The 26255-nt window shown below is 42.9% G+C and overlaps 1 protein-coding gene and 1 long non-coding RNA gene across 4 annotated transcripts in view; one reads left to right on the forward strand and one right to left on the reverse strand.

The window, feature by feature from the left end:
- The window catches only part of zmat4a (zinc finger, matrin-type 4a), an 80768-nt gene that overhangs the window by 28198 nt on the left and 26315 nt on the right, over window positions 1-26255 (forward strand). For all 3 annotated transcript variants that reach the window (XM_028997309.1, XM_028997308.1, XM_028997311.1), the window contains exons 3-4: window positions 799-888; window positions 16267-16423. In XM_028997309.1, the coding sequence (XP_028853142.1) occupies window positions 799-888; window positions 16267-16423 (247 nt within the window). The remainder of the gene's footprint in view (window positions 1-798; window positions 889-16266; window positions 16424-26255) is intronic.
- Window positions 2894-7545, reverse strand: LOC114800164 (uncharacterized). The gene is made up of 2 exons (XR_003751339.1): window positions 7410-7545; window positions 2894-3289 (listed from the first exon to the last, which is right to left on the reverse strand). It is a non-coding gene; the product is annotated as an uncharacterized LOC114800164 (long non-coding RNA).

Raw genomic sequence — 26255 nt, forward strand, 5'->3', positions numbered from 1 at the left:
ACAGTTGAGTGCATCGTTAGCTGCGGGTTCATCGCGTCCGCAGCGCCGCAGGCTGCGGCTGAAACCTCACAGGACCCAGTTAGAATAATGCAGTGGGCTTATTTTGGCAGGCTGTGGCGGCACTGCCTTTAATTACATTAACAGAAAAGTGCCATGGGTTTGCTCTTCTAAAATGCTTTATTTTTTCCTTTCGAATATTTTTTTATTATAAACATTACATTTACAGCATTTATAAGACGGCATTATCCAAAGTGACTTACAATCAGTAGTTACATGGTCAGTCCCCCTGGAGACTCAGGGTTAAATGTTTTGCTCAGAACACAATGGAACTAAGTGGGGATTAAACCGGTGACTTTGTGCTCATTCGGTTCATGGAAAAGTGTGTTACCCACTAGGCTACTACCATCCTGCATTTTATATATATTTTATAATGTATTTTATGCATTTTATAATGTTTTGGAGAACACATAACCTCTAATTTTTGTCTGTTCAAACTGGAACAATAGGCAACATCTCAGGATATAGAACATCAATCCCTCAGGAAAACATAATAATGTTTCACTGATTGTGCAAGAAAGATCCCTTGACTGTTCTGTGCACACTCATACTAAACAGACCAGCAAATAAAAATATATATTAGACTAGAAAGGCATGGTCTTATATTCAGGGTTGTCCTGTATTTGGGTCAATATGGTATTTTTTTTTTCATATATATATATAACATTCTATTGATCAGCCTTACTCAGCTCTTTATTGATTTGCCGCTTGTGTAATGTATTATTTTCTCTTTCATTTCAGAGTCGAAAACATGCGAACAAAGTTCGACTGTACTATATGCTACACCCGGTGGATGGAGGGTGTCCTGCCAAGAAACTCAGAACAGACAATGTGAGTCCATTTTTATTTTTTGTCTTGATGCATAATTCCTTCACCTCATGAGAACCTTTTGCCATATGGCTCTTCTGGTACATTTCAATGGTCCATATTTTTCCTGTGCCAAGTTGCTATGGCATACATCATGTCACTCTGGCATGTCCAAAAGATACATTCTTTTTTCATGCACAAAGACTGGGAGTGAGGTTGCAATGCAAATAGGTGTGGGGATTAAGGATTATTGTCTCATCGTGTATGCAGCAAGTACAAAGGTTTGTCACCGCTAACTTGTGTTACACCATGGTCACCATGGCTTGTAACTCATTTTCTTATGTCACATGAACCTGTTATTTAGCATCTAAATGGCACCACTCAGACGAAGCAGAAGGTGTTTCTGAACAGAAATTCATTTTCAAAGTCCTGCTAAAATGCAGATACGCCACAAGCCAGGGCTGAACAATTTTAAGAAAAAAAAACAAATCGCAATTTATTTGACAAATATCGTGATTTACTCTGATGCATGCCCCCACTTTACCCAGCCAACCCCGACATGACTTCTAAAAGCATGTTTATTAAAATCACGATTTTGGTAAAAATTTGATAAATTGTATATCGCTACTACAAGTCATTTTATTCATATTCATGAATGTCCCCAATGCACTACATAAAGCACATCGAAAAATATCACCCTTACTCTGCTCAGACAATAATTTCACAACCAGAGTATTGGGCCACCTCACCTCTTTAATGGACTTTCCAGCTATTGATCTCTCAGTCTTGACCCTCTCCACCTCCTCTAGTTTGAGTGAGTGGATAATTTATGGGTAGCTGAGCTTCAAAGTGACGGCAGAGTACGCGCTACAGCATTTCCAAGTGGCTCTCCATCAGGGTTAAAGAGCACCGCGTGTGCATCTTACGCATGTAAACCGCTGCAGACCCTCCTGTCACCTTTCTGTCAGTAAGCGGTTAGAATACAACGTGGGTGCTGGAATCGCTGAGCGATCGAGGTTGTAAGTGCCTGCGCGCACCATCCCTGTAGGAGGCTTCATGGTGGGACGATGCGCAGCGTGACTCATAGAAGTTGTCTTCTCTGGGCTTTTTCTTTTTCTTTTCTGTGTGCGAAGCCTCCGTAGAATGCGTTGCTGTTTTTGCTCTTCTGGGAACAGATGCTCCATTACTAAAGCACAGCTCCTGACCTGACCTGCAATCATCTCGCCATGGGTGGCCCTGCTTCCAGCTCATGCTGAGGTAACCACCCCATGGTGCAGTGGTGGCCTGGTGGGTATGGAAGTGGACCCGTAATTAGAAGGTTCAAATCCTGAACCGCCAATGTGCCGTTGAGGTCCCCTTGGGCAAGTTACTAGGCAAGTTACTAAGGATGGTGGGTTAAATGCACAATGTTTATCACTTTCACTTTCTTGAACTTTGTCCATCAGTAAAAGGGTCAAATTTGAATGCGTCTGTCAAAATAAATAAATAGATAATGTGGAATAACAAAAAAGAGAATATATTTGGCAAATGTACTTGTGAGCTGATATTAAAATATACTTTCACACTTTTACTTTGTGCCACAGAATACTGAGGTCAGAGTACATCGGCCCACTTCAAGTGTGTAGGAAGCAGCATATGGACGTACATCCACATACATCCACATGCGAAGGCCAGTCTCTTAGATGTTGAGAGAAAGTGAAGGGGCCGAGTGTCACGTCGAGCAAATCATCAAGGGTCCCAGAGCCTCGGCAGTAATTAATCCACAGGACGTCATCCACCAATCAGCAGCTCCGTGGTGAAGCCGGATAAAGTCTCTGCCGACGCGGCCCACAGGGAGAAAGGACTCCCTGGTTCTGGCTGTGTGCTCCCGGCTTCACCCTGATGTGTGTGATTAGTGTTCATCACCGGCAGACACAACACGACACGTGTCTGCTGATGACAGCAGATACTAGTCTGATGGGACAACTGCGATCTACTGGGCAGCTAAACAAAAAAAACATTTTTTGTGAAGTAGGGGACAAATCAGACGTGTGAGTTGAACATTATTTATTTATGATTTATTTGGGTGTAAACCTTCACAAGGGATGATGGAATTCCTCTTGTTGGACAGCCAGTGCATTGAATGGTCACCATTTCATGTGTTAGATTGAGTGTCGGTGAGACTAAAAGATCTTGTTTGGACCTATGAGAGGTGTTGGGCACGACAAGTGACACATTCATGGAAAAGCCCATATTAAACATGTCCTGGTTATTCCTTTGGGAGGCGTGAACCCCATTCTTTTATGTTCCCTCATTTGTTAGGAAGTCATTTGGTTTTCATTCATGTGTCCAGACGAGGGGAGCTATGGCAGTAGACCATACGGTCAGCAACGGTCTCCTGCTACTTTTGGAGGATTCCAAGGGCTTCTCGTTTGGTGTGACATGCCTGAAAATACAGAAATGACAAACGATGAGGGAGCATTCCCTCATTCACTGTAGGCTATGAGTTGGGATGAGATCATATCATGAGATTTGCATTAATTAACTATTCAGTGACACTCGTGCTGGATGGAGGCATAAGCATGTAAATGTTTCATGACACCGGGTTCATGATTCAGCATTACTGTAGGAGATATAATTACAAAAACAACGGCAAATTTGAAATTAAACAAAATTGAATGAAGTAAACGTGTTAATGCATCACTCACTTATTTAGTGTCCTTAGTCCTGTTAGGGGGGTGGCTACATGCTGGGACACTGGGCACAGGGTGGAGACCCACCCAGGATGGACGCAAACCCACCCCATGGTGCACACACACACACATTTCATGGCCATAAAAAAAAAACAAATCAACCAAGGCTTATTCAACTAAATCTCCAAATATATAATCCCCCAAAAAAGATATCAAAGAATGAAACATAACACCTTTTCTCACTGCTAATGAATGCTTTGGTCATTTGGATGTTGGAGCAGGTATTCTGTTCGGGTTACTTTGGTGTAGTGCACCGCTGCGGGCCATGGCCGGGAGCAATGGCATACAGAAATCCCTGTTTGGTCGAGCACTGGCTCATCCGATATGAAATTAGTTCGCCTCTCTAGATGTGTGCGCTCGACGTGGTTTTGGCTCTGCGACCCGGCTCTGGCCTCCGCCGCCGCTCGGCTGCTGGCAAATGTCACTGTCTGTAATTCTGCAGCACCAGCCTAACAAGCTGTCATCCGGGGAGAATAAAGTGAATCACATCTGCAGCGGAGATCATGGCCCTGTCCATCTGTTTAGCACAAATCAGCTGTCTGCATTGCTGCCTAATAGGTACATAGTCCCCGGCGGACTCTCGAAAACAAAGCCCCCCCCCCGCTCCCCCCCTTCAGGCTGCTTGTGCTACAATTCAATGCAAAAGCAATTAAGGGCGGGCACAATTAGTGACTGGGGATGACTTTGGTGCTGATTGAATATCCCATCTGAGCTTAACTTGTATTTAATTAGCGTTGCTTAAATCAACCCCGGTTTTGTTGGGCAGCGCCACTCAGCCCCGAGTCCCGAGGCGTCCACACCCTGTGAAAATCCTACATCAGTTTGCATTGGAGATCCCTGTCTGTCAGTGAGAAACCGTCCTCCGTTAAGCACGTTTTACGACTGAATCCTGCCAAGGCTTGGGTAGCGTAATATCCGCGGAAAGCATGTGATTTATGGCCACGCCACGCTGGTGGTACCAGGCCATATGTTCCCTCTTTCAGCAGGCGTTACGTGTGACAGAGGGGTCCTGTCTTTAATGCTCAACCTCTTACTTTTTCATGCCACTCTCACTGCGTTTACTGAGACGAGGGTCTCTACTGGCTGAGCATTAAAATAAAAAAAATAAAAAAGTTATGGCTAGGTGGAGTTGTTTGAACCACAATCTGAACCATATGGATCTAACTGCTGTAAATCTGGGATTTGCGGATCTATGCATACTCTATTAGTACAGGCCGTACTTGGGGTTTTTGTGGTTGTTTGTCTATTTATCCATCCATCCATCCATTGATCAACCTTGACCTATAACTGTACTACTATGACTGTTCTGCTGAAGCAGCTCTGCAGCAAGTCTTCTCATATTCATGCACATACCCCACTTGTTTTCACTGGAGAAAACTGCTTTTATTGAAGAGATGTAAGGTAAAAATATATATATAGGCCAACCACTCTAGGCTAGAATTTTGGATCTGGATCCAATGGTATGTTTTTAGGGAATGTGTTTTGTGAACCAAAAATAATATTTAATGCAAAATCAAATTGAGAATTGTGGATTGATTTGTGGTACCGGTCCAGCATATACACTGTTGAGGCATATACACAGTCTTGGAGTAAGGAGCGGGCATAACATTTTACATTATTCTAACCTCACCCCACCACGACATTTTCAGAGCTGTGTGAACTAATCCAAGATGCTCAGATGTCCTCTTCTTTTTTACTTTTTTCCTATTTGCATTGCATATGCTCGAGTTTAACACGTTTTTGGGTGAACGGCCCCGCCACCAGTAATGGTATGAATAATTGCGGGGAGAATGAGGCGCAGGTACGGGGAGAGGCTCTGCCCCATCTGCTGTGAAGCGCTCTCAGCACTGCCTCTCCAAGCGAGACGTATCCTGGATGCGTTATTGTGCGAGGCACAGCTCTTTTCAGTGCGGAAAAAGAGTGAAATGCTTTTCCTGAGTAGATACTAATTAATCATCACGCCCTACTATTTATATCTGTTTCACCCCAGCACTGCTGCAGCCTGGAAAGACTCTCATGGGTCATCATCTATCAAATAATCTTGTAAAAATTTGCAACTATTTACTTATTAAGTGCTGTTGTGAGGATGCTTGATTTTTATATTTAATCTAGTTTGATATTACATCACCAAAACATCACATGCTTTCAACTTCATTGTACTCATTATGCATCTTTGTATCCCACCAGGTCATCAGAATAACATTCACATTTAAATTTAAACTTGACATTCATATTGCAACTTTGTTTTAATCATAAATCATAGTGTGAGTAAACAAGGCTGCAGTATGCAGACAGATGTGTTTTTTATTCATGAATATGTCAACATAACTATCCATGGTTCTGCGTCCCCATTCAGCGAAGTGACAGTGGTAGTATTTTTTATCACCGGCCAGAGCAGAGGGATTTTGACCTTGCATGGAGATTAGATTTAGCGATGTCTCAGTGGTCAAAAAAGCCTCATCTTATGTGCCAAGTTAATAATCAAATAATTGCAAAACACAATCAGCTATTTTTCTTACATTAAATGCATTTGGCAGTTGATGCACATTTATTTATATGTGAAAATATTGTTAAATGATGATAAGCATCAATCTCAATACCTTCCTGAACAAAGATGTCTCCTTTATTTGGGATTTACAGAATAATAGTTTTCTGAGTTTGTCGCTGTATTGTTGAACGCTGGTCTTTTTCTCGCCACGGTCATTACCACTGGGATCCTGGGAGCAATCTCTGCACTGTCGCCCGTTATCTCCACCCTGACATCAGCAGTAAATTACAGCTTCATCTCGGCCTGTGTTATCGTGGGGCTGTTTTGCGCCGCTAATCAGATGGTGATCAGAGTGCTGATTGCTCCGACAAGGACCTCTGATTCCGTCTGTCAGCTATTTTGGATACTGTAAGGCCGGCGACATGGATTGCTAGGTGTTCCTTTGGGTCCTGAAACTCAAGACGCTGTCCCCCAGTTTGTTTGTTGGAGTCCGGAAACCAGCAGAGCACACTATGCCAGTCGAATCCTGAAATAACGTTTGAGGTCACTGTGTAAGTGGACACGAGTTTCTGAGTGCATTGTATGCGTGTGAGCGTGTGCAGAGGGGGGATCTGTCTGCTTTCATTTGCACGGTCTGGTGATCTGCAAAAGCGTGAGGCGAGCACACCAACACAGCACCCTGACACTGAACGACACAGGTGTAGCCAGCAGCAATGACTGAAAACAAAGTGACAGGCGTATGATGGGATGCCGTGACTTCTCCTTTGGTGAAATACAGCAGATTGCCCACTTTTCCGTCTGAGGTAGGCATTTCATACTGTGGGCATTCACACTGTTTTTGCACACCAGATGTGAGAAGAGGATGAAAGCAAAAGGAGGAAAAATGCTAGAAAGTCATTCTGCTGTATGTAGACAGAAATAATACTGGCAGTTCTTGGATTCCAGATCATGGTGGGGAAAATGCTGCAGTTTACTAAAGCGAATACCAGTGAGTCATGCATAAAGGCTTTTCCACAATCCCTTTATGAAGCCGAACGAGTAAATCCAGAGCTTACTTACATGGTCACTCATAGTAAATGTCATCCTTCCCTACAATAAGTGATAGTTTACACAGAAAAACAACCTCATGATTCTGACATTCAACATTATATATGCTGGTATTTTTGTGTTTATCAGATGTATTCTACAAAAAAAGTACACACACACAGACACACACACACACACACACACACAAGAAGTGCTTGTGATGCAGTATGGTATGCACAGAGCAACTCCTTTAAAGTCAGTGAATTTGATGCTTATAAAGCAATACTAGAAAGTAATACCTGAAAGGGAGACTTCCTGATACCATTGACACTGGCACTGGATGACTGCAGTCACTGATTCTGAATGCTAAAGCGTGATCCCAATGACATTATTGTCACTGTTGCTGAGTTGCCCCAGTTCTCGCTGCATCTACAATTTGGCTGATCCCATTCTGTCCAGGAGTCATGCCTTGGGGGAGGGGCTCTGTCAGTGTTTGGTTGTGCTCCACCACTCCTGAAAAGGCATAAATGGGCTTTCTATTTCTGTCCAAATAGGGATGTCTGATCATCCTTGTCAGGTGTTTCTTGTTCTATTGTCTCCCCAGCATATAAGGCTCATTCTTTAGTCTCTCATTCGCTGAATTTTCATTGCAGGTCTGTGCAAGACAAAATAGATATTTTCTCATTTTGAATAAATGATTTTTTTAATTCATAAAAAGCTTTTGAATAAATAAATTTAGGATGACCTGAGTCCTGTTGCAACATATATTTCCACACCATGTATTGTCCAGACATATGGAGAATATGGGAGATGTTGTCACATGTGTTACACAATCAGTACTTGCTCCTTCAATGTTGCTGTAGGTCTCTTGGCAGCCTCTATATTTTCTCTCTATATTAATAACCCTTCTCCCAGCTATAGCTGGCAAGTGAGTTAATGTCCAGAAAATCCTACAAGGATAACTGGACTTTATTTGGGAGTAATCAGAGTTTGTTTAATTGATAGCATGCAGAAGACTGAATGCTACAATTAAATCAAAGGGTTCTTAGTTTAAAGAGTCTTAGAGTCTTAGTTTAGAGGTTTTAATTGTTCAGATTTTAAAAGTGGTGCTTTGTGCTTTATGCAAAATTTTTAGTTTTCTTCTGAACAATTTCAATTTGCTGACCAGACTATTCTCATTAGTTTTCTCCCTTATTAGGCCCCTCACTCTCAAGTCTGTAGAGGCTCCTAGTTCTATATTTCTCTGCTTGCTTTGGTTCACTGTGTATCCAGTCTGTGAACTGACCTAAAGGGCAAACTTTAAAAATAAAATTTGAAATTGATAGTGACCAGTTCGCTCAATGCAAAAATTATTATCTATTATTAATTTTATTACTATTATAATTGAAATACTGTTTACATTGAGGTTGCAACTGAGTCTCGGTTGAGCATTTATATTAATTTGGCATCATGAGTACACATTTACTAGATGGTTCAAGTTCTATCACATTTAAACTTATGCAATTTGAGTTAAAGTTTGAAGTACAAAATTAAATACAGGATTTTATTTAAAACCCAAAAAAATCCATGAAACTTCCCTGCCACCAGGTTTTCTGTCACGACGGCGAGCTGATGGGGGAGGGAAGCGCAGAGACGGGACATTCTGGTAAAGGGATTTTATTTATAAAATAAAGGAACTGAAACAAAACCAGGCTTGATGGCTGTAAACACTGCAAATAGGGAAAAACCAAAACTAGCCCACAGGCATGTGCCGATTGCCAGAACTCAAACTATACACAACAGAACAGTTGTCAGGGTTCACAAACTGGGTCAAGTTCACCAAAATGCCATCGCTGCAGAGGGGCAGAATCATGGCCTCTTTATCTCCTGTCTTGATGGGGCACAGGTCCCCCCCCCGCCCCCTTGGAGCCCCAGCAGTACCATCAGTGGAGGCCGCATGCACATGGCGGCCCCAGTCCCTCCGGCTGGCTCCCTGACGTGGTCCCGCATGCGCATGGTGGCCCCGGTCCCTCAGGCTGGCTCCCCGGTGTGGTCCCGCATGGCGGCCCCGTTCCATCAGGCTGGCTCCCTGGCGTGGCCCCGCATGCCAGCCCCGGACCCACATGGCGGCCGTCCCTTCCGAGTTTGTGCGGGCCCTGTCTCCGCACGTCCCCTTTGACGCCTCTTGAGTCGTTCCCAGCCCCACGCAGGGAGGTGGACCCGGAGCCTCCGGCAAGCATACATGGGACCCCTTTCTGGTGTCTTCTGGGATCATGCAGCCCCTTTCACTCCAAGTCCCCGCTGGCAGAGCGGACAGCTTCCCTCTCTGCACCACGCAGGGAGGCGGTCCCGGAACCTCCACCAAGCGTTCACAGCACCCCTGTCAGGTGCCTTCTGGGATCATGGAGTCCCTCTCGCTATACGTCCCTGCTGGCAGAGCGGCCAGCTTCTCTCCCCACGGCGACCGTTCAAGGCACCCCTGGCTAATGCCTCCTGGGAACATGCAGCCCCTTTCACTGCACGTACCTGGTGCCAAGGTGGGGGCTTTTGCCAGACCATCTGCCTAGCCCCTTTAGTGTCCCTCTTCCTGCCTGTCCCAGCTGGGACCTCATGCCTACCAGGGGGCTCTATGACACACCGTCCCTCTGGAGACGAAACCCAGACCCATGCCTGGCCCACCCTCCGTACCGGCTACCGGAGGACCCAGCTTTGTCGCTTCCTCATCTACCCTCCCCTCAGGAGGAGCCCCCAAAGCAAACTGCGCCCCCCAAAAAATTATTTGGGAGAGCACCCCCCCGGCTGGACTTAGGGGTGTCTAGGGGCCCATCCACCTCATCCTGGACCAGCACAGCCAGGTCAGGAACCCCGTCTCTGGGGTTCGGCTCCGCTGCTAGGTTGTCATCTGGTAGACATAAAGAGGGGAAGTGGGGGTGACATACGGACACATAAGCCACGCACACACACACAGACAGAGACAGACAGAACAGAGGGTCATCTGGCTCCCTCTCTGGGCTCTCCGGGACCTCCTCGGGGGGAACAGCCAGGATCCCCGGATACATGACCTTCTCGCCACCCACCAGTGCTGGGCCTTCTTGCACAGGATCCTGACTGGCACTGGGTGTAGTGGTGGGGCAGAGTTTGATCCCTGGCCTAGGCTCTGGCTGATCAAACTCCGCCCTCAGTCTCCCCAGGAAATCCTGAAAACTCATTCTGTCGTCTGAAAGGAAGAGAAGAACACTTAAACAACACAATGTAACTCCAAGTCAATCACACTGTCAACATAGGAAGCAACAATCAACAATTGACAATCAATTTCACATGCTGTTGTGCAAATGGAATAGGCAACAGGTGAAAATTATAGGTAATTAGCAAGACAATAAAGGCGTGGTTCTACGGGTGGTGACCACAGAAGACTTCTCAATTACCATATGGGTGGTATGAGGGCCCGACGCCCAAAGGTGGGGGTTGTGCTTATTTCCCAATGTCGTGCAGCACGTTTGGCATTTGCCAAAGAACACAAAGATTGACAGGTGACAGCAGGTTCACACTGAGCATGTGACAGACATGAAGAGTCTGGAGATGCCATGGAGAACGTTCCGCTGCTTTCAACCTTCCCCAGCATGACCGGTTTTGCAGAGGGTCAGGAATGGTGTGGGGTATTACTTGGGGGGGCTGCACAGCCATCCATGTGCTCACCAGAGGTAGTCTGACTGCCATTAGGTACTGAGATGAGATCCTCAGAATCCTTGTGAGACCATATGCTGGTGGCCTCGGTTCCTCCTAATGCAAGACCATGCTAGACCTCAGACCTGAATCCAATTGAGCACATTTCAGACTTCATGTCTCGCACCATCCACCAACAGAAACCTAAGACTATCCAGGAGCTGGCAATTGATTTAGTGCAGGTCTGGGAGGAGATCCCTCAGGAAACCATACGCCACCTCTTCAGGAACATGCCCAGGCATTGTAGGGAGGTCATACGGGCACGTGAAGGTCACACACACTACTGACTTGTTTTTACGACATTACATCAAAGCTGGATCGGTCTGTAGTGTGTTTTTCTGCTTTAATTTTGAGTCTGACTCCAAATCCAGACCTCCATGGGTTGATTAATTTGCTTTTCATTGATTAATTTTTGTCTGATTTTGTTATCACATTCAACTACGTAAAGAACAAAGTATTTAATAAGAAATTTGATTCATTCAGATCTAAGATGTCTTACTTTGGTGTTCCACTTATTTTTTGAGCAATGTATAATGATTCTATAGAACACATTTAGTGGAGATTCAGGAGCTCCATGACACTAGACGCCAAAGTCAAGATAGTTTCTCGTGGCTCTGCTACCTCAACTGAGTGGAAATAAAATTTCAACAATAAGCAACGCCTCACGATCAAACAGGGGCGAGATGAAAACAGCTGGGAAAATGTATGTGTGCAGCCAGGTGCTGTGAGCCACACGAGTTTAGTGCCGCTTGTGAATCAGAGAGATTATTTTATCACAGATCACGTGATCGTGCAGGGGAAGACCTTCTGCTGAACTCGTTGCAACACGCTGGTGAAGGGCTGTGCGGTAGTGGAGTATTTTAGCTACATTATGAGCCATTTAGATTCAATAGTTCCCCCGACATGCGATTTATACAGATTATCAGCCATAACTTTACTCCTGAGTATACTTGCTATCAACCATATTTCCATAATGCTCAACAAAACAAAACAAAAATGTCACAGAGAAAAATTTTTTTTGTCACCCTCTGCACTTGTTGTAGGCAGGTTCAACTTCTCATCAAAACAGCCAGAGACTACCTGACCCAGTATTTTAATCCCCTTCCCCTCCTCCCAGTGGAAGTAGGTAATTATTCCCTCTCGTTCCAGTGGTATTAATTAACATCAGGATCTGTGCGCTTCTCGGTTCCTTCAGGAAAGCGCCCACTTGTTCGCTGAGTTTAATTTCATCGTAATTACAGTTTAAAGAAACCTTCCCCACACATCATTAGTATTTACGGGCTCCTCTGTGAGCCGGTGGAGGTGCTGCTGTTAAGGTAGTGTGTGACGGTGTGGAGCTCATGCACAGTGGCGCTGAAGGACGGGGCAAGGTCGTTGGGGGGGGTGGCTTGTGCCGCGAGTGCAGGCAAGCTTTTCCTCTTGCTGTGCCGTGTGGGTCAGTCTCTCTCTCTCTCTCTCTCTCTCTCTCACTTGGCTTGCAGCTCAGGCAGCAGCATGAGATGTTAATTTTCTTCAGGCCCACACGGAAGGGAGGAGATCACATTGGCATTAAGAATTCCATTGGTTCTGCTCCGTAGTGAGACGGATTACACTGCAGAGCCACATGGGAAAGTGAGGTTTTTTTCTGTCTGTATGTTTTAAGCATGACAATGACATTATAACACGCTTCCTGTCATATCAGGCATTGTGTCAGTTCTTTTGCCGTTGCTTCACAGGCTTAATGTAACAAAGATGAAAATGCATTCATTCTAGATACGAACAGCAGAAATTCAACATAACTTTGTTGCAATAAAATAGCTTCACTTAAAAAGGTTTAAATCGTAACAAGTGTGAAGATCACACTTTCACCGAATGTCCGATGAATTCACTGAATGGCTCCCAAATTATCAGCTTTTTTTTTATTTCAGCTACCAATCCAATTAATTTAATATGCAATCTCAATCGGATCCTTGCATTTGCTTATATGCAAACTATAAGTACAGTAGAGTTAATAATGAAATTCAAAGGCCTTGGCTTTTCCGCTGGTCACACTTGTGCTACCAGCTTTGCCAGTGGGTCACACAGTCTGGCTGGTGCAGCACAGCAATTGAAAAACTGTGGCTGTGTTGTGCAGATGCAGATTTTGTTCAACAGTGTTTAAATGTGCTAAAGCTAAAGAAAGGTGACATTATGAGTCAACATGACTTAGTTTGAACATTATTTAATTCCATTTGCTGAATATACTTTCATATTTATTTGAAAAAGCACAATAGCAAACGACACTGATATATGCATAAATTCACTGTTAAATACGACAGTTGTTAGCTTATAGTCATTAGCATGTGTCCATACTACCTTCTCGCATGTTATCGTGATAACAGCGTATGCCCCCCCCCCCCTCAGCCAGCGTGGAGGCAGCCTGTGACTCTCCACTCTGTAGTCAGTAGACTACAGACTCTTTTTAACACCGTACCCACCAGGACTATGCGGTGCTTCTCCAATAACAAACCCTGGATTACCCCAGAAATAAAAGCAGTCCTCAAGCAGAAGAGGAGGGCCTTCAAATCTGGAGGTTTAAGGGTGCTGAAGGGAGCTGAAAGGACTGATCGGGGAGGGAAAAAAGACAGCTAAAAGCAGAGGTTGGAGAACCAGCTTCAGTACAGCAACGTGAGTGCAGTATGGAGAGGACTTAGAACCATCTCAGGCCTCAAAGATCAGAACTCTCTGCCGGTGGGGGACGTGAGGTGGGCAAATGAACTGAATCACTTCTTTAACAGGTTTGATTAATCCAGAATGCAGTCTTCAACATCGGCTCCAGACACCCCCACCCAATGCTGTTCCACCTCAGTCAGCTCAGCCACTTCACACCTCATCAAGACGCACTGCTCACTGCTCCCCACCCCCAAACACAACTTCCAGTACGCATCCAGCACACAGCTCCAGCCTGTCTGTCTCAACCATCTAGGTCAGGAGGGATCTGAGGAGGATAAAAGTAAAAAAGGCAGCAGGTCCAGATGGCATCAGCTCAAGGGTCATCAGGTCCCGTGTGCAGTGATGGAGCACATTTTCAAACTGAGCTCTGGAAAACCTCTTGTGTGCTACCAGTGCAAAAGACTACATAACTTAAGGACCTCAGCAGCTACAGGGCGGTGGCTTTAACTCCCACCTGATGAAGACCCTGGAGCTGCTGGTCCTGGCTCAGTTTCGGCCCCTGGTGAGCTCATCACTTCAGTTTGCCTACCAGCCTGGCACTGGAGTGGATGATGACATCATTCACCTCCTACATCGTTTCCACTCTCACCTCGAGACTGCTGCGAGCATTGTGAGATCCTGGACTACCTCACCAAACGACCCACAGTATGTGAGGACTCAGGGCTGTGTGTCGGACAGGGTGTTCTGCAGTACGGGAGCCCCACAGACTCGACTCACAACTCTGAAGCCCTCTACAAGAAATGACAGAGCAGTCTGTTGCGAGATCCTGCTGTGAAGGCTCAGGTCTTTTGGGGTGAAGGGCCCACTCTTGAAGACCTTTTATGACTCTGTGGTGGCCTCAGCCATCTTTTATGGTGTGGTCTACTGGGGAGCTGACCACAGAAACATACAGATCCAGTACACCATCTCCACTTCTCTTAAATGCAATATGCGTATATCTACCCACTTTGTACATATGTAAAATCTTACAAATATATATTTTATGTATATACTGACATTTTTTATTTGTACAACTCACACTCACTGTTTTATTTTGCTATTCTAGGACTATTTATTTGCTTATTTGTACAGTGAACTTATATATTATACAGTCAACAGTGTCTATGCTATTGTTTCTTGCTGCTCTTATCGTGTACTGTTGACTTCCTGCAGTGACAATGTACATTTCCCACTTGTGGGACTAATAAAGAATCTTATCTTATCTTACAGCATGTGGTAAAATTTTCTTGATTCATCTCCACAGGACTAGAGGTAAAACCCCTTGACAATGTTCTCATGTTACAAAAGCCACAGTTGTGCAGGTTCTTGCTTCTTAATAAATATGAAGTGACTATGAAACAAAGACTATTTAAATGGTTCCTGCACTCAGATTATGTGTAATGGTCTGCAGGCATAATGTAATGGCGCAGTCAATTGTCATTTTATTCTTATAAATCATTTCTTTGTGTGTTGCATATTCTGCAAAGCTTATTTATAGAGCTCATCCCAGTAATTGATCATTCATAATAATACCCCACCTTTTTGTAAACATTGTAAAGCATTGCGCTGATGATTGAGAATAACTTTGTTCTTTTGTGAATCGCCATCACGTGTAGCATTGTAACTTGAGGACTATTTCAATTTTGATTTACATGACTGCATAGTATTCTGTGTTATTTCCATGCCTACTTTATGATAGTTGTTTTGTCAATGCGTCATCCATCTGTATATAAAACAAGTCAGTAAAAACGTCCAAAATAGGTCTAAACAGTGAATTTATAGTAGTTTTTCTTCAGCTATGCCCATCTCTCAAGGTGAATGTATTGGCCGGCCTCGGCAGTGTTTAGTCACGCGGCCCCGCGGGCAACAACCACATCAATCTGAGCAGGCGAGTTTCCGCACAGTCAGTGTTGGTCCTCAGGGCGGTGCATTTTATTGTAGCTGCACAGATGGAGGCTCCGGGTGAGGCCTGCGCAGCCGGTGAGAGGTGGCTTCTTTTTTTTTTTTTTTTTTTTTAACATTGTGCATTAACTGGTAAATGGACCACATTTGCATCCCACCAGGAACAAAATGAGGAATCTAACAAGCAGAGCATTGATTTCATTGTCTGGAACTGTGGAAAATGTGCTTGCTGATGCGCTTACGGTACATCTGCCCTCCGGCACTGCCAGTCTGTGACCCCCAAGAGTTAAGGAGCGTGCTTCACTATTGCAGTTCAGTCTTCTCTTTGACTTGTTTGTCATTGGATGTTCAAAGAATAAAAGTTACAAATTTTAACTCTGACAGAAGGAATGGTGCACGTACAGTTTTTAAAACTTTTTTTTTCCTTCATCAGATTGTCCTTCAGGTCTGTGTTTCCCACTGCACTGTTAAAAAGGCAGGGACCAAGTGGAAAAACTGGGGCTTTTTGGAAACCAGTCAAATAAGCATTAAAAAAAATATTCTAAATATTATTATTAGTATTATGGTTGTACTATAAGTGAGTACTGACATCGGGTACAATTTTGTCTTCAAATATGTTTGAATTGTTCTTGTGAAATGCATTCATTAAAACATGTTTGCTCTGCATATTGCTAGACCCACCACTGCAACAGTAACTGGAACATTTGGTGCCATGCGAAACGTAGTCCCAGCTAGCAAGTCACTTAATCAGTCCTTTGGCAACTGGCCTTCCTCGTCTACTTGGCAGGATGTAATTATGCTGCTTGTAAATCTATATCAACTCTCAGGTCCAGCCACGGTAACTAAAGATCTAATCTGACCTGTTTTCCTGTCCACTTACAGGGCAGCGAAGAGGGAGACGTTGACAAGAACAAGTGTTGTACTCTCTGCAACATGTCCTTCACCTCAGCTGTAGTGGCGCAGTCCCATTACCAGGGCAAGATTCATGCCAAGAGACTAAAACTGCTGCTGGGGGAGCAGCCTGCCATCACAGCCAAAGGTAGACCCCATCTCCTGTCATGTCTCATCTTCCTGTGGAGCACTTATGGGAATTAAATGAATCCTGGGATCGCTGGGAAAGCAGAGCACATACAAGAGTGTCCAAGCAGGGAGGGGAATTTAAATTAGGTGTGATCGTGCACTCTACATGTGACCTCAGTAAGGTGCATGCCCTCGCCCAAAAAAAAAAAAAAGTTAAAAGAACAACATTCTGTAAAAAAAGAGGGTTATGAAGGTAAGTTATTAAATGAAAGAGGAGGAAAGTTTTTAATTTTGCATTCCCCAGTAGTGCAATTTTTTTCACATTAATTGACTAACACATTGTGTTAGTATTAATTTGAGACTCATTACAGACTCTGGGACAGTGAGTGTTAAAATATATAATTGTAATATCAGAATTGCAATAAATTGTTCTATTATAGAATTAAATGGCAAAAATCTATTGAGACTATTGAGAATAGTGACACACACCCATTTAAGTGGGGTTACTGTGTTACTGTAATATAGTGACAGAAAAATAGATGAGCTGTCCATGGTTCTGATTGTGGATATGATTGAAAAGGGTATTTTGTTTTACATGCATGTTAAAAATGTTGATGTCAATAAAAAAAAAAAGTCACTAAAATACTCAGTAATTAATTCAAAATTAACCTTCCAAAAATACAAGCATGTGCATTAAACAAATAAATGTTTTTTAGCCAGTGGAGTGGTGTTGGAGATTTTAGTTGATTATACTTGATGTCATTGTCCAGTGAGAGTCATGCCGCGATCTTTGAACACTGCTGTTTATTCTCTTTGTTGCTTGAATTGGTCTTTGTCAACTTCTATCTCCATGGGTCCATGGTTGGTCATCTTAACATTTTGGTGGGTCCAAAGAGTATTTCAGGGAATACATTGATTTAACTTTCTTCAAACCAGGGTGCCCCTTGATTCCTATTACTCCGTGGTCCACAAAAAAGAAGATGCTTTTTGTGCTTGGACAGTGTTCTGTCAGCATGAACGTCTTCAGCAGCCCGGCCTTTGCTCCCCACATGACTGAGCGTTTGTCACCAATCACTTGGAACCAATTCACCAGTTTTCCTTCCTTGGATGAGTTTTGGAAGGTGATTGAGGACTCAATTATTTAGGAAGTTCATTAATCAAACATTCCATCTCATGTGTATATTTTAGTAATCCCACAAGCTTTTTATTCCACAATTCAACTCTACAGCTAATGGGAATGCATTTAAACTGCATCCATCTGTGAGCAGTGCTATCCATAGAGGTGGGGAACTGGTCACAAATAGGATCATAATATAATCCCCATGGATGAAATTGCAACGGCTGCATCTCCTTTCATCATGTGGAAATGTGCAGTGGCTCAGGGGAAATGTTTTTTTTTTGTTGTTGTTGCTGATGATGGGTAAAGGGTTTGTGAGATAAAAGCCAGAGAGCTGCAGGTGGCTGTAGACGTTTGGATGTCTAATAACCCCTCTGTTGCATGCGGATCGGCCTTCGTTTTGCATGGTCCGGATCGCCAGGCTTCGACAGGCGCACTGTTTAAAAGTAATTACGGCTGAAGTGCAGCTCCAGGTGACGAAATAGCAGCACCTTGTGTAAACCTCAGCAGCTGGTCCTCCTAAAGCTGTTTACAGAATAATCAGCATTGGCCACAGCCAGAACGTTCAAACTGAAAGGCACAAGATGTGAAGATGTGGATTCTGCACCTGAATGCATGTGATTCTGTATATTAATGCACCTTAAACGTGAAGCACACGCCTTTACAAGCCTATTGTCTGAGTAGCACGCTTGATGTGCTTGATCAATTCTTTAGGTGGCTGTTATGTTAGTAACTTGTACAGGGAGTGCAGAATTATTAGGCAAGTTGTATTTTTGAGGAATAATTTTATTATTGAACAACAACCATGTTCTCAATGAACCAAAAAAAAACTCATTAATATCAAAGCTGAATGTTTTTGGAAGTAGTTTTTAGTTTGTTTTTATTTTTAGCTATTTTAGGGGGATATCTGTGTGTGCAGGTGACTATTACTGTGCATAATTAAAAAAAACCAAATATATACCCATTTCAATTATTTATTTTTACCAGTGAAACCAATATAACATCTCCACATTCACAAATATACATTTCTGACATTCAAAAACAAAACAACAAAAACAAATCAGCGACCAATATAGCCACCTTTCTTTGTGAAAGTGAAGTGATTGTCACACGTGATACACAGCAGCACAGCACACAGTGAAATTTGTCCTCTGCATTTAACCCATCATTCTGAGTGAGCAGTGGGCAGCCATGACAGGCGCCCGGGGAGCAGTGTGTGGGGACGGTGCTTTGCTCAGTGGCACCTCAGTGGTAACTTGGCAGATCGGGATTCGAACCAGCAACCTTCTGATTACGGGGCCGCTTCCTTAACCACTAGGCCACACAAATACTTATTTGCCTAATAATTCTGCACTCCCTGTATACAGGAAATTACTCCTGACTGTTTACTCCCTGAATGTTAAATACAATATAAATACTAATAACCTTGTTACAGTTTGCTGTGTACTTTTTTATGCAGCCACTTATAAACAAATAAAAAACCCATACATTTTAACCTGATATGCCTCTAACTGTGAGTCATTTCAGTACTGTGGGAATTGAAAATGAGCACATTCTGCCCTATTGCTGGGCTGGCAATATTAAATGTCAGCATGGTGTTGTGGATCTGCTTTACCCACCTTATTGTAAGTAATGAGACTCAAGAATGACAGGATAGGTAATATTAAACTTATCCTCCATGTCCTGCTCTAGTGTCAGGTATTTAAAAAAAAAAAAAAGTTTCTGCATCACTCCAAAAAGTTGATGCCTCTCCTGCAAAGTTAGTCAGCACCACTTAGTAACCATATTGGTATGAATGCATGCAGAAGTATCACGTTTTCTTCCAGAGAACTGCATAACCAGGTTTCTATTTAAACTGAGAGAGGGTTCTAAAATATAATGTTTACATTTATGGCATTTATCAGACGCCCTTATCCAGAGCGACTTACAATCAGTAGTTACAGGGACAGTCTCCCCGGAGCAATTTAGGGTTAAGTGTCTTGCTCAGGGACACAATGGTAGTAAGCGGGATGTTTTCATGCATGCACACGCAACCCCAGAATTCTCCAGTCCAGATATATGCAATCTCCACTGCAGAAAGTCACATGGTAGATGCCATCTAGAGTGTGTGTGTGTGTGTTTGTCCTTTATTGGTGAGCCATTTGTCACCATTTCTGTAATTGTGTACCTACTGTAGTATTAGTGTCATGGCCAACGCGCCTCCAGCCCGCTAGAGGGCACCTCACCAGCCTGGGAGATGGCAACCCGGAAGAGGAAATGGAAGCGGGCGGTGGCAGGTATAAAAGGGAGGTAACACCAAGGAGACACGCCCGCTCTTTGTATGAGTTAAATGAGTTGTATGAGTTTACTCGCCAGAGACGCTAGCTCTCTTACCCACGACCTACGATAATTGAGATTCCCGTAATACGACCTTCGCCTGCCCACGACTTCGAGAATTGCCTGATCCCCTGGAAACCACGAAAGGAACCCCGACCGGAACTTCCTGACTCCAACCTCTTCCTGCCCCTGACCTTGAACCTACCTGACCCCTCGGCTAAGACGGGATTCCATGCTCCCCTACCTTTCTGCCGCCCAAGACCTACTCCCGTCCTCCCAAAGATACCGAACCATCCTGAAACCCGCCGTCTTCCGGTTCTCCTCTGCCCCGGTCCTTCCCAAAGATCCCGAACTGACTCCCCGCTGCGTTGCAGCGCGTCCATTACTTCCTCATTCCTCGCCGGCCAGGCGCCCCCGGTCCTCCTGCCCCGCTCGCCCAGTGTCCTCTACCGGTACGACGGCTCATCCCTACGCCGAAAGTATGTCTGCAAGTACGTCATCGAATTCCCCCTGTGACAATTAGATTTAGTAAGCCTATATCCCAAAAGTCTTTGAAACTGGGAGGGTATATATTTTGAGGTGTATCCTTTGATGTCTTTAAGGTCTAAGGTGTCTGTGTGCTGTAGAGCAAGCCTCGTTTCCAATTCATCTCTGGTTTCAAGTGCCGCTGTGAAAGGGTTATGGCATTGGAGAGAAGCCATAAAAGAGGCATGCTGTGTCACCCTTTCAGTGTCTATCAACATCCACAGACAGCTTCCCTCCAGTGGCAATTGACCCAAAAAGAAGAGCTGAGCGCTCAAAGGAAACTGCACTGTTCCGGACACAAACACAATAACTGAGGGAAAAGGAAAAGGGATAAATAAAGAAGGCAACCAAGCAAAATACATGAAAATTGGATAACTTGGGTGTCAGACAACTTGGAAAGTGCATCTGGGTGTGTGTTAGACCTGTTATATGAGATTAAACGTTTATTTTTCACGTTTCATTTGTTTATTACTGAATTGAATCTTCTGTTTGAGAACCACTGCCCAGATCATCCTGAATCATAAAGAATGTTTCATAAATTAATACACTGAAGAATCACAAAATTAGCTACAAAGAAAAGATGGCATTTAGCACAAAAATAAAATACCACAAAAACAAAGTTCATCCTGGCTCTGCCTTTGTGTGCAAACCTGTCTTCGTTTATACATGAAATGTCAAAAAGTGAAAAACAAAAGCCTGATAATTTCTTATTGGTGCTCTGCCAATGAGTGAAGCTATTGGAAATAGCTTCATATTTAACTGGATTGTTCAAATTTATAGATTTTTTTGTACATGACGACACTTCAAACCCTTGTGTTTATGAAGCTGTTAATGGCGAATTCAGTCATTAGCTGTGCCATCTGCTTTGAATGAGTTGAAATGCATGATGTTCGACTCCACGGAGGGCGTGGAAGGAGCTCATCAATCTCCGCTGTCACGTGAATGCAACGCCAACAAACCTCTGCTATTTCACATAAAATATTTCTTATCTTGCCTGACTTTCAGTTAAATATGGCTCCTTATGATCTCCAGATCTCATGCACATCTGTAATTCAAATTCATAGTGTGGATTATTTGTTTATGAATTTTTAAATCTCCAGGCATCATGTACACAAACATTTACAGTACATGAGGGAGTGGGTTATACAGTATGTGAAAGAAAGCTGGACAACCATCAACAGGAAGGGTCAGTGGCGGTGAACACCATGTTACTTCCCCTCCCAGCTGCAGCTAACAGGGCTGTCTGTTCATATTCTGTGAGGAAACAGCTAACCGATTGTCATATGTTAGTTGCTCTTCATTGACCAGACAATGATATTGATGGTGACAAGAATTTTTTTTCTCTGGGTTCTCTGAATGTCATGTAGAAACACAAACAGTTTCTTTCTTGTACTGGAACTTCGGGTGACTTTCAAAGTAAAACCTCTAGGAATCCCCGTCACATCTCACCCCTTTGTTTTATGTATTCGCTGCCTTCACTATTTAATCACTTAACCTTGTTTTGTGGTTTAAAAGTGAGATGAAGTGAGATGATGCTGATGTATCTCCACTTTAGCTTATGCCTTTGTTCCAATGATGCAGTCATGTGCACAACAGCACTACTTTGATAACATGCAGTAACATTAAAGCAGTGCAACATTCTCAGCAGAGTTAGTCTAAGCAATGTTATGGGAGCACATTGCTGCTGTCCAGGGTGCTGAATACAATTGCACTACAATGATCATGTGTTAGAATAGGCATAATAGAATAAATCTTTTTTTTTTTTTTTTTTTGATAAGCACAGGGGCAAAAAGAGATTTATTATGTTCTGGCATCCAGACACATACTGTCCTACCCCCAAAAAATTGTGGGTTCAGAGGAACTTTACACTGATTACAGCATGCATTCATTATTTCACTAACTTATGCACAGTTCTCAATGGGTCCAATAGACAGTCCATTTGTTGAAATGATCTCATGCTCCCTGAATCCCTTTCATTTCATTGTCATGCAGAAATATGAAAATAATACACCAAAAAAAATGATAGAGAAATGTGGCTATTGCTTTATTTTTTGCCCTCCAATGTTTCTGAACCCTGACCCAACCAACTGTAGCATAACCCAGAGCATAACACCATAGACCTGTAACGAATGGACTATGCATGGTGAATCATCAATCTGGAACAGGGTCGATCAGATCACATGATGTTGTTGCATTGCTATGAGGCACAACGATTGTATGCCAGATCAAACTTTCTTTAGTCTTCTTCTGGGTTTTAATAATGTGTAATCACTTGAGTATTAAGTAATTAAGACTCACGCCTATTTATATCCACGTAGTGAGTTTTTGGCAGTGCAGTTTTTGGCAGTGCAGTTTTCATATAGTGAAAAAAACTTCCATGACCAATGCTTACAGTCAGATGTTGAAATATCTGTGCTTATCCTTTGTGCTGTATTGTTTACACCTACCAGAGCATGAAAGTCCCCTAGCCCAGTCCATTTGCATAAAATCAATCAATTTTACCTCAAAGTGTTAATGTTATTTAGTATAACTAAAGTCAATCTGTGTCCCGTCAGTTTGTGCTGTCAGGAAGACAAATTTAAGCTGTCCCCAAGCTGCTAGTATTGATTTATGCATAATGAACATTAGTGGGGTGGAGGACCATGTTCGCTGACCCCTCTATCTCCAGGGAGACCTGGCCGTGTGAGCCTGATATCAACCAATTACCTGATGACTGTGGCTCTTCAGCATGCTTTTCATAGTGAGGCTTGTGTCACTCCTAAGTATGTCACTTCTTTTTATAACTTTAACCAATTTGAAGCATATTTATATGATCTGAATAGGTTTGCCAAGTCAAATCATAGTCAAATAGAAATATTTTTATCCTATCCATGGTACTGTGTTGATTGAAATGCTCTGTTTGAAACATGGACATCAAAGACATGAGAGCAAAAATATATTTCTTTAGTGTTTTCCAACAACATAATTGACATGCTGAATGCCAAATTATTTCTATTAAGAAGTCTTTCACTAAAATTGCACGGCATAATTATTTATTTAATAATGAGTCAGACAGTCCTAATTTTAGTGATTTCTACCATCTCCGTAGTTTTAATGCTTGATGCAAACCAATATGAATTAAGCTTAACTAGAGTTATTCCAGGTCAATTAAATATTAAATGCTTTAAATGCTGTTTTGTAGAAAATATTTCTTTTTTGTAGAAATCTATTTCAGGTCATGTGTTACCAGGTTTTTCCTGGGTGTCTCAGCTTCCCTTCTCGGCAGAGAAACAAAAATATTAGTTCATTCTTGAACAGAGGGGATTAGGCAGAAGGAGAATGCAAAGCCCAAAAGGGACGGCATTGTAGGAACAGATAAGTGCAGGGATCAAGAAAGCTTTGATCCTCTTTTTTTTTTTGATCCAGCCACTGAATATTTGTTGCACTGCACAGCACCTTTGTTCTGGCTGAATATGTTTGTTCATGCAGACACAGCTCCGCCTTCATTTTGGCTACTGCAACAATTTCCTGTAATAGCTCAAGGCTGAATGTCTGGTTCTTCTCACCAGTCATTGTTTAAGCTTTTCTAGATATTTTTTAAAAGTAGCCAGGGCTACCATTCAAAGGAATCTGTTTGGGAACTGTGTAACTTTCTTCTACTATTAAAGTAAATGGTAGCCACATAGAGACTATGTAGGGCAGTGACTAGTAGTCAATAGGGGCAAAGCCTTATTTTTGGAGGATTTTTTTTTTTTTTACTTTGAAATATAGTGTGTGAGTATATACACACACTATTATACTATAATTACTATTGAACCTTGCAACAGGCCAATTAAGTTTTTTTAAATATATATTTTTACTTACCGTGATGTAACTAATGAGACTGGAATGAAGTGAACTCTTATATGACCTTTACCTGAGGGGGAAGGATGGACAGGGGAATTATCAATATTAATGGGAAAACTATGAGATTTGTCTTGAGTGGAGCCTGTACCAACAAGTAAAACTTCTGTTTTCATACTGTTTAGTTTGAGGAAATTAGAGGAGAACCATGATCCAAATTTCCATAAGACAGTCTGAAAGGGGGGTAGGTGGTAGCAAGAAATTGGGTTTGGATTAATTGTAGAGCTGGGTGTCGTCAACATAACAATGAAACCGATATGAGTGTGTGGGGTCACTCAGCTGAAGGAACAAGCATGCTGAAGAAGCTCAGGAAAGGGAGGTCTTTACTGAAGAAACTTGTCACAGTAGCTAAGTGTAAACACACATAAACTCAATACACAAAGACCTAACTAATACACCTACAAAGAAACCCTCAGCTAAGTCACCTCCCCTCTTTTCAGCGGTCTCCTTGGTTTCTCCCAATTTCAGTCTTTCCGGAACTAATCTTCTGCAGCGGTGCAGTCATGTGACTCTGTCCAGAATGAGAATTCACCCAGGTAACCAAAACAGAAACACACCAGTGTTAATTAACCCTGCACTGCTCTGAGGACGGGCCCAAGCTCAGCAAGTGCAGCACTCACACATCCATACACACAAAACCACCAACATAAATCAATAAGCCATACCTTTTGTGGCTCCGGCCATCACACTGAGTAAATGAACAAGAGGGTGAATGTAGATAATGAATAAAAGAGGTCCTAATACGAAGCCCTGGGGCACACCTGTGTCTGAGTGTGACCCAAGTGTGACCCGAGAGAGATATATGGTGAACCAGGGGAGGGGAATATGACTAATGAATGCAAATAGATGCTAATCTGTTCAGAAGGAATTGTGAGAAATGATAAAGGCCGCAATAAGGTTGAGAAAGATTAGAAGGCCAGAATCAGCTACCATTAGAAGGTCATTGGTGATTTTTTTGATTAAGTAATACAAAATCAGGCAAAGAAAGTCAAGCAGTGATGGCAGTAAAACAACTCTTTCAATGCATTATTTCAAATCTGAACAACTTAATCTATTTTCAAGGCTTGGTACCCATAGGTCTGTTTTTTACACTTTAGCCAGTGGTTCTAAGTGATTTTAAAGTGGCTTTCAAACATTTCAAAATGTCCCCTGCAAGATGCCCACTCATTCCTCCTGAGAGATGCTGGACCTCTGCATATACTATTAGGGGATCGAGGGACAAGTCATTAGTCTTCCCTGAACCCCAAAATAAAATGCTCTGGGGGTCAAAAAATGGCAAAGCTCGCTAATGTGAGGCTGAGGGATTTGCTCCATGCCATCCGCAGATCTGCCAGTGCAGAATTCCTTTCACAGTATGCTGAAGTAGTCCCGAATGGGGAGAGATAATGGTGATGCATGAATGTGGGGCCACCTCCAGTGACCATAAAGACATTAGCGAGAACTGGCTGGGATGTAATGAATGAGTTTAGAGTTACAGGTTTCCAAAAGATATGGCATAGAACTTAATTTAGGAGAAGCACCTGGGCCATCAAGACCCGAATCGCACTGCCGTAATTACATTGGGCCAGACAGTGCACCCCCACAGTGAAATTATAGAAATGATGACTGATGGTCCTGGTTGGTTGCTTCTGAGTAGATTTTATTCTGTTGCCATTTTTCAGGTGGTTTCCATCTTTAGGATGCGAGTTTGTGTCCTGGCTGGGATAGTCTAATGTGACAAACAAACATCTCAATTTTTAACAGATGGATGTAACAGTACATACTCTACTGTAAATTAATATATGGATAGATTGGGTGTAACATACTAGAATCAAAGCATCAACACTTTATTCTAATGCGTGAACCAGGCGAGCTGCACACTTTTTAATTGCCTGTTCAGTTTTGTCATGTGTCAAACTGTCTCAAAATGTAAACTGCAGGGAGCTGTGAGACCCCAAGGAACTGTAGAATGAGGGCTTTAATATGCCATATTATTCACAATCTCAAAATGTTTGCTCATGTTCCCTATGCA

The sequence above is a fragment of the Denticeps clupeoides genome, chromosome 11 (assembly GCF_900700375.1).
Source record: "Denticeps clupeoides chromosome 11, fDenClu1.1, whole genome shotgun sequence".
Taxonomy (NCBI): domain Eukaryota; kingdom Metazoa; phylum Chordata; class Actinopteri; order Clupeiformes; family Denticipitidae; genus Denticeps; species Denticeps clupeoides.